The 10,099-nt window shown below is 31.8% G+C and overlaps 1 protein-coding gene across 1 annotated transcript; it reads right to left on the bottom strand.

The window, feature by feature from the left end:
- Positions 1 to 339: 339 nt before the first annotated feature.
- LOC139864162 (uncharacterized) lies at positions 340 to 3,314 on the bottom strand. The gene is made up of 6 exons (XM_071852749.1): positions 3,282 to 3,314; positions 2,829 to 2,901; positions 2,575 to 2,668; positions 2,337 to 2,456; positions 2,162 to 2,219; positions 340 to 1,082 (listed from the first exon to the last, which is right to left on the bottom strand). Exons 1-6 carry the CDS (start codon positions 3,312 to 3,314, stop codon positions 573 to 575), a joined length of 888 nt encoding a protein of 295 aa, XP_071708850.1. The 3' UTR covers positions 340 to 572.
- Positions 3,315 to 10,099: the final 6,785 nt, after the last annotated feature.

Genomic DNA, 10,099 nt, shown 5'->3' with positions numbered 1-10,099 from the left:
GAGTATTAAATTGGGAGAGAGTGATTGAGTATGATATATAGCATTGTGTTTGAGTCATTTGATATAGTTAACCAAGTCTGTCCGTTTGAGGAATTGGTACTTTTTTTTTTTGGACATGAGTTTGGGATCACTATGGAGACTAAACCACCCACGCGTTCATCTCCCGTAGTTGCATAACCCACACCATTGGATTAAACAAACGTTGCCCGAAGCAGCGAAACATCGTAATGCTCAGAACGCCTCACCCCGTTATGCTCAAACAAACTAATTCTCTAAAACAACGAAACACTTCAAGGAATGAAGATACACACGAATGTGAACATCAACCAAATTCTCCTTTTTAGGAACCAACATGGATTCAGATATCACTTTGTCAATTGCAGTTTTCTGTTGACATTTTAGGATGAACAACAAAAATAAACAAACATGGTATTACAAGATATTGGATATTAAAGGACACATCATAAAACAGAAACATATGAACTCAAGGCGTCTACACGCCTTCTTTTTATGAATATTTAAGTTCACTTTTTTACCCAAACAACACCGAAGAAGCCATCCTAACGGGTCTATCATTCTTCGTCATAATCTTCATCTTCCTCATCCAAGCGTGAGTTAATTTGCGCCAGATTACGACTGTCAATCGCCATCCTATCCATTTCCGAAAGAGACAACCCGAGATAATCTTCGTTTTTGAGTTCACCAGCCTTTGCAGATGAAGAACCACTGGTACTGGGAACCGTCTGCGGTGGTGGCGGAGTCGGCGGCTGTATGGCGGCAGCTCCTCCATCTATAACATCATCAACCACCTTATCTGAACTCTCATCAATCCCAGCATTTAGATCAAACTCACGACCACCTGCCACGTCAGCTTTGACCAACTTAGTCTGTTCTAAATGGTTGACGGTGTCTACTAGTGTGTTGTTGTTCGAGGCTGGTCGTTGATTCAATGATGTGTTGGTTTCGAGATCAACTTCCATCGGGATAGGATCTCGTTCTGCGGGCCCTCTGCCACGACCTCGACCTCTTCCTCTACCACGGCCTCTACCCCTACCATTGCTGCTTGTTTGCCTTGCTTCGTCCTGCACCAAATTGTTTTTAATAATTGTGTTAAGATAGTGTTGTAAACGGCAGCCGTCTCGGGCGACTAATCGGTTTGGTGACTAGCCCATTCAGTTTCGCCTAAAAACGTGTAATTAGTCGGTCAACGCTAAAAGTCAGGTCAAAGTCGGTCTGAGTAGTGTCTAAGACAGTCAAAGTTTGGTCAAAATTTTAATTTTTTTTATACTCGGATTTTGTATCCTATACATATGTTTCATATATTTGTGCTTGATTTATTTATGTGTAATGTATATATGTTAAATATATACGGAGTATTACTTAAAGTCAACCTTAGTAAAAGTACGACTCGACCCCGTTGTTTCAAAATCCCGACCGACTCGTTTCCGTCTAGTGACTTTCCAACGAGAACTGGTGTGATGAAGATTAGCCTTAAATTTGATATGAACGAGCAAAAAACTAATATAAAGTTTGAATCTAGATACATCTAAAAAATCACATGTGATTACTATATTAGGGAAAACTATAATCATTTGCTACTACTGATGCTTTATATTTTATATTTATTATATATTATCATTATAAGGGGTTGAAAACAACAGTGCAGACATTTAAAATGTTATCATTCCTGTACTACCATTGCTATAATATGATGATAGGTGGCAATATTGCCGAGTTTACTTCTAACAGAATTAAATTTGGATCTGCGATTACTATCTCCAATAGATCAAAAGTGTAAAACTATTAAAAATTTAGCTAAAAAAATAGGTGAACTGGGTCAAATCGTCATTCCATTCTAACATGTCAAAGCTACTAAAAGTTTTCTCAGATTACTTACAAAACTCCTAAACCGATTTAAGTCTTTAACCTATACCGTATTAACAATACAGTTTTTGTGATATTTTAGCAATTTTATAAATATAGAACAGACAAAAATGGTAAACGACTATGCCCAAGCCCCAACCAAACCTGTTTGGACCCATATTAAAATCTGACAGTGGTAACCCGAACCCAATATGTCCATTATCACCTCTACTAAATAAGAAGAAGCATTATCTAAACACGTATATATTAGGATATTTGACCAAAAAGAGATTGTTACCATCCTGTTTCTCTTCAACTCTTCATCGCTTTCGTTCATTTCTTCTGCAGCAGCTTTTCTGGAGTAACAAAACAACAAATTACATTAACATTTATTTATTTTTATTAATTTAGTATAATAAATAAAAAAAATACTACAGCATTCTCTTGACGGAAACAAACAATTGACTACTTACTTCCTCTTTATAACAGCACGATCATCAGCACCAGCAGCATCAGAATGACCATAATCAGGAACTTTATTAACAACTTCCCTCAAAAAATCAAATACATTGTAGCTTTGCACACAATGCTTTCTGAATCAACCCAAAAAATAATTTCTTTAATATACCAAAACCAATATTAACCAACTAATTTATCCACAAAACATTGTTTAAGAATGTGCATAAGAAACCGTTTGAAAACAGGACTTACAAATGCAGTGAGTTAACCGTCTTTGCACCTCGGCGTAAAGTTATATCATACGTCCGATCACAAAGATCTTGCAGAAACAATTCCAAAGCTTTTGCTGCATATCGTTACAAATACAGTAAGAGCACCACATGTATCGCGTAAAGCTATAATCATACGTACAATTAATTTTTTTTTACGTAAATCTATATTTTAAAAGCTTGGTGATGTTTTGATATCAATCCTAATAAAATGGCTACATTACATTAAAAACTTACAAACTAAAACCGGCACCGCCAGAGCAATTTTTCCAACATCCTCATCAGCTTGCATTATTTTTTTAATGCGTGCCTACAAAATCAATAATTTTACACTTCAGATATACAGTAATACATGTCTGTATTGGAGTTATTATTATCATATTCATATCAATATCAATATCAATAAAAAAAAAATGTAAAATAAATAACAGTATTATTTGTAATAGTCACTTCCAAATTTTCTTAAATAACCTATTTTAGAACAACACTCTAAATCTAATAGCCAGATCGAAAAAAAAAAGGTTTAAATACTTAACTAATTTACCTTCTATAATAATACAGTGATAGAATAGAATTATGTGTAACAGAATTTTCTTTAGGCTAGGGCATTTTTTAATTATTTATTTATAATTACGAATTTTTTTAAATTAATACGTAAACTCTAATAAATTACAGAAGTTTAATACTTACAGCAGGGAAACGCGTATCAAGCTTCTTCTTCATGGCGTTAACAAATCAAAATTGTGAACAATCGATTAACTTCAAAGATTAAAGGAGATCGTGAGATTGAATCTGATCTCTTTATGAATTTGAGTTCAATTCAAAGAGATCCAATCTTCATACGCCATTGATAAACTTTTGGCTTTATACGAACAACAAACACAGTACATTATTTTTAAAATTAAATAAAAAATATTATGTTAGAAAAGGTGTTTTTTTTTTTCCTTTTAATATAAGTAAAACACATTTATTTTTCCTTTTAATATAAGTAAAACACATTTATATCAATATCACTATCACTGTATAAATATTTTCAAAACCCCTCGATTACCATTAGATTAGAAAATAACATTATAATACCCCTTAATTCAACGATTCTTAATCATCAACTAAAAATATTAACTAATAAATCAATTTTACATTCAATCCGTCCCTAAAATACCCTTTTAATAGTTTGGACCCGCTTGATCTTTCAATATCATTATCATTAATATTAATATAATTTAATTAATCCCGTCTCTGAACTGTTAAAAGCCTAAATGCGATGTTACGCCTCTTCTTCATCTAATGCCCTAGAATCCCGTCTTCACAATTTCAAACATACTTTGAGATATCAAATCGAGGTATCCACCCTACTTTTTAATTCAATATTCAATTTGTGATGTACTTGAAAGTTTAAATTAGGTTTCTATCATTGGAAGCTTAAAACTAACCCAAATCTTATCGTGCAACAGAGTATTCCAAGGATATCAACAAACATCAGCCTTCATCAGCCTTTGCTAGGTATTATATTTGCCGTAATTATAATTAAGAAATTAGGGTTTTTGTAATTTTTGATTAGTGTAACCTGCGATTGAAAGCGTGCTCGATCAATTTTGATGTTATAATCTCTTATTGAATACGTTATTACAAGGTTAGGGTTTTATTATTATACACAAGGATCTAACATCTGAATTGATAATCATTTGTTTGTTTACTCAATTGAACAATTGAGAAAAAATACCATCCACGAACAGTATCTCGAACTGTTTATTCGATTGGTTTTATCATTGTACATTTTGATTTGTTTTATTAGTTTAATGTCTACTATTTAGTCAAATGGTTATACTTTCAGATATAATATAGATTATTATATATATATATATATATATATATATATATATATATATATATATATATATATATATATATATATATATATATATATATATATATATATATATATATATATATATATATATATATATATATATATATATGTTTTGATAAAGAGAGGTTGTAAATGCAGGTTCATTCATATGTGTGTGGTTTTATTTTTCTGATTGTTTCATTGTAAATGCAGGTTCTCTTAATGTTTACTCCCTATTATTTTATTTTCTTAGTCCTTGGGTGACTCTGTCCTGTCAAACTCATCACACAACTTGAAAACTGACTCATATGATCTTGAATGGTAAATGGTTGAAGAGTGTGCTTTAGTTGGCTAACTGTTATGGTTGGTTTTGGTTATAATAATATTTTTGCTATTTTGGGTTTGATTTATTGGTTTAGTGCTGCTGTAATGATCATATAAAACACTTAAGTGCATATTATGATACAGTAGTATTCATATTGGTTGAGTGCTCATACCATAGAGAGACAACCTTATGTAACATTTGATACTGTCATCTCCATACAATTTCATATTTATCGTGTTCCATTTGCAGTAGAGGTGGAAATTCCAATCCATTTTCATATCGAATGGTCGTTTGATCATCTATATTCGCTGCTCTTATCCTGATCTTATATTCGAAGGTATTCACACAAACCCAACTTTGTTTATAATTTCAATTTCAATTTTAGGTTTTTATTTTATTGTTGTTGGTCGATAACTGTATAATCGTTTAATGGGGATACGGATTTATTATTTGTGTTTTGGATTTGGCAAATGTAGTGGTATGCATAATTATGGTCCTGCATGTTGCGTTCACAAAATTTAGATAAATGAAGCTCTTTTTAAACGATCTCAGTTGATTGCCCTTAGGTCAATTATCTATGAGCAAAGGTTATTATTGTTTCATTTTTTGCTTTTTATAATTACTATCAGCGACTATTTTCATTAATTCTTCTCTTTTAACCCTTAGTTAATCTAACAATAATATTTGACCTGTATACGATACTATATAAAAACTAACAGCTAAGTTCATAAATTATGTAGAAAACAACTACAATAGTTTCATGTCTGTACGTTTTTTTTATAACATTAAATGTGTTAAATGCCATGAGTTGTTTTAATGTAGATGGGCTTCTTTACGACAAATATTATGTGCCTGTTGTTACTAATGAGTTTACTGTATCTTGGCGAGTTTCTAAAGTCGTTAAAGAATTCTAAGGTGCCAAAATCGGTTACGATGCAAGTGGCTATGCAATTAGCGCTAACTTCCATTCAATTAAGAATCAGATATTGTGGTTCACGGAGCATTATGGTTCGTATGCTGCAATCGTCAATCAAAAACGTTCCTTCCTGTTTCTAAATTAAGTTAGGGTTCTTATGGTGCAATCGATTTGAGTCATAAAGATTCGCAAGAAGTTTGTTTGATTTCTGAAAAATGACAGGTTTTTATTATTTCTTGATAAAACCCTAATGCTACTTTTTGATGTTTTAAAAGTTTTAAGCTATTGTGATATTAATACGGATTAATAATTGTGGGTTTTTGTTTCTTATGAAAAAATCGCTTGCACAATTAGGGTTTCAACAGTTCGTTGTTAAATTTATGCCATTTATCATCGATGAACCCCAATTTATGAATGTCTAAACAATTAGGTATGGATATACAAATTCGAACCATATGCAAATTTTACATTCATAGGATCTTTCATAGATATGTACATATTCAGTGCATATTTTTTGTTTCAAAAAATATGTGTTCTTCCATGAAACAGTCAGCTGAATAGCATTGTTTACAAACTAAGAGAAGTGAATACATGGCATAACAATAAGCATAGTGACTTCTTAAATGAGATTACTGAATTCGCTTGATTTTTATTTCGTTTATTGCTATAATCGATTGGATTTGATAATTTAGAGCTGAGAACTTTCTATTATTGTTATATTTGTTATTGCGGGATGCACTGGTGAATCTGCATAGTTTATGATCTTAAACTTTGAGTTTAACTGTGGACCGCTATTTGTTTATGATTTTCGACAGTTTCACTTCATCGTATAACTAAAGTCAGGTTCAACATCTGAAGAGTATTTTAGGTACTTCCGTTTTTTATGCCTTTCTTTTTATCTTTGTTTGGATTTGGATCTATATAATTCTAAATATTGGTTCCCTAAAGTGATTTTAGAGTTGTGTTTTGGAATTTCTTTAAGTGAATACAAGATGTTCTTTGTTTTCTACCAAGTTGCTTTATGCTATTTGTGGCTTTTGTTCAGCTTGCAGAATCTGTATATGGGTGGTTAAATCCTTTGGTAAGCTTTATTGTCCAGCTTGGTAAGATTTATTGTTCAGCTTGACTCTATTTTTCGTTTATCTTCTGCTTCTATTATTTGGTCTGATATCTACTTATTGAGGCTAGGAATTTGGTTATACTTATATAAATTGTGGGGTTCTTAGTGATCAGAGGTACAACATCCTATGTTACCACTACATAATCCAAGTAGTTTTTCATGGACAGTTCTTTTTGACACTGGTATCTAGGTAAACTTACTGTTGCCGAAATGAAGCGAGAGTTGAAAAAGGTATATATGTGAACATAGTTGCTTTGGATATCGCAATGCTTCCAGAAGCTATGACAGATGATCTGCAAACTCCAATATGGAAGTAAGCAGTTCACTATCTATCGGTTATCGCATTCGTATAATTTTGTCAATATGAAAGACGTCGATTTAGAAACATACCACTATTTTTCTGAAGTGAAACATTTTCCGTGATAATAAACTAAAGACTACCACTGTGTCAATTGATGGTCATGTATCTAATATGCTTATTGCAAAATAGGGGGAAATAGTAAGTTTCCAATACGATTTGTTGATTACTTATATGGTATAAGTTGAATTTTGATTGAAAACTTACAAAAGAAAAAGAAGTTGCAAAGTTATCTTTTATGGTGGTAGTATTTTCATTAAAAAAAGGTTTTAATCAATATTGATCTACCTATATGGAAGTGGATACCTAAAGGATTCTTTGATTCTATTCTAATAATTATTTTGGCAAACAAATATAAGCTCTAAAAGTGGGGTGTTGAGTTGAGAGTGTATTTAATGCATGTCCTCTACGATGACGGTTCATCAAAGTTAGATGTTATTGATGTATTTCCAGCTCCATCGTATGTTTTTTACTGACTTGCATATTTGGAGATAATAACAATCATTGCTCTTCGTTATTAACAGGTAAATATGGATTATATATTATCTCTAACTGGTTAATCAGGTCAGCCAAAAGTGGGTCATCTGTTTTCATCCCTACACCGAACACCAAACAATTGGTAGTTTCTTTCTTAATTCAATGAGTTAATTTGTACACTCATCGGTTAACATGTTAATGCTTTTATCGAGTGTTTTTGTTCTTTTACATATAATATATATTATTATATTATATATTCTATCAGGTTACAAGTTTATTGGTTAGGATTACACATTGATCTTGTTATTAGTATTAATAATATATTTTTTTGTTCCATAAACTTAGTCTCCCTAATTTTATTGCTTTTTTATTATACATCTTGAAAGTAGGTATGATTTATTTTTAATTATGTAAATATTTAAATTATGATGGTTCTTGAAATTTGGTTACATCTTTGGTCTTTAATGTTAAATTTTCATTACAAGTTCTACTCGAGGTGTGAGTGTTAATTTACAAAAGTTATCAAATGTTCTATGTGTTGCGCGTTTCTTGATCAGTGAATGAACCAGATTCGTGTTATGCAGAATACCGACAGCGAATAAGTTCATTTTACTATTTCCCCCTATTTTGCATGATCTTTTGGCAGAACTCATATACGTCAAGTAGGTAAGCTCATTTTACCTTTGAGGGTTGTTTCGGGTCACTACTTCACTCCCAAAGCAGCTTTCGGAGTGAAGTAGTGACCCGAAACAACCCTCAAAGGCAAAGCTCAAGAAGAACATAACTTATGATCAATAATGTATGCTATGCACCGAGGAATGAGTTCAACATATTTTGATCAGCTTAGATTGTACCTTCACAAATAAGCTCCCCGTTCTTAATATTATTTATGGTGTATGGACTAAACAAGAGCCTAGAAACAATAAACTATGCTTGGAAATCGTGTCCACAAACTTGAAATGTGTGTTTTTGTTTCTTACTATTCACGATCTTTTCGTACTTTCTGTATGGATTCATTAAACCATTGTATTGTACTAAGTGTTAAGCAACTGTTATATTTACTATGAAAATGCTTTTATATCATTATGAATTATATCAAACTATATTTGTTTTTTTTTTTTCATTTGCCAATGATTATTTATTTTAACATGTTTATGATACCTCTTTCATAATCTTAATTTTAAAAACCCGCAAAATCGCGATGCTTCCTGAAATTATAAGAAAAAAATGTTTGATTAATGTATAATGCTATGGAATTTTGTAAATTGAAATTGTAAATCATAAGTTCATAGCATACATACATGTGACCCCAGAAAGAGTTTTATTAGTAGCAGTAACAAGTTTTGTACATACTTTATTGACTTGGTCTGATAGAAGCAAAAACAAGAAACTCTATGGTTGTTGTGGCACATAAGTGAATTCACTTTATCAATATAAGAGCAGTGTGATCAGTGCAGATGGAAATTGATTTCATTTATATTAGGAAATTTATGTACTTAGTAAAGTTTGTTGAATGATTTAGAATCTGAATAACAGGCGGAACTGGTAGTGATATCCAGCCTACGCCCCGAAGACCAGCTGAAAATGATAGAGGCTGTCGTATACATAACATGGGTATCGAAGAGGCACAACAGTTAATTTGGATGTCTCATGTAGAACAATTTCTCGCATTGGTTGTTGGATTGATTTTATCCACGACTATCGTCAATTCTATTGTCACCGGTATTGCCATCTCCACTGTCACAATCGATTACTGGTATTCATCCTTTTTCTATTTCAATTGTTTTAATCATCATGCTTTAGAAATTCTCACCTCTGATTTCTTTTTTGTACAAACTAAATTCATTTTGACAACTGATATAAGCTTAATGGATAAATAGGATTAACGTTGAGAGTTATTGGTTTAAGGTTTAGGAATTGCTATTTAGGGTTCATGGTTTATGGTTTAAAGTTTAAGATTTAGGGTTAAAATTTTAGAATTTATGCTTTAGGGTTTAGGGTTTAGGATTAGGGTTTAGTGTATAGGGTTTAGGGTTTATGGTTTAGAGTTTAGGCTTTGGAGTTTAGGGTTTAGTTTTTAGAATTTATGGTATAGAGTTTAGGGTTTAGGGTTTTATGGTTTAGTGTTTAGATATAGGGTTTAGGGTTTAGTGTATATGGTTTAGGTTTTAGAGTTTAGGGTTTAGGGTTTAGATTTTAAAATTTATGATTTAGGGTTTAGGGTTTAGTGTGTAGGATTAAGGGTTAGTGATTTAGGGTTGATTTAGGGCTTGAGGTTTAGATATAGGGTTTAGCGTTTAGAGTTTAGTGTATAGGGTTTAGAGTTTAAACTTTAAGGTTTAAGGTTTAGATTTTAGAATTTATGGTTTAGGGTTTAGGGGTTAGGGTATAGGTTTTAGGACTTAGGGTTTAGTTTTTTACAAATATGGTTTAGAGTATAGATATAGGGTTTAGGGTTTAGTG

This window comes from Rutidosis leptorrhynchoides, chromosome 8 (assembly GCF_046630445.1).
Source record: "Rutidosis leptorrhynchoides isolate AG116_Rl617_1_P2 chromosome 8, CSIRO_AGI_Rlap_v1, whole genome shotgun sequence".
In the NCBI taxonomy this organism is placed as follows: domain Eukaryota; kingdom Viridiplantae; phylum Streptophyta; class Magnoliopsida; order Asterales; family Asteraceae; genus Rutidosis; species Rutidosis leptorrhynchoides.
The sequence above is the reverse complement of the archived record's forward strand: the minus strand, read 5'-3'. Positions and strand labels throughout refer to the sequence as shown.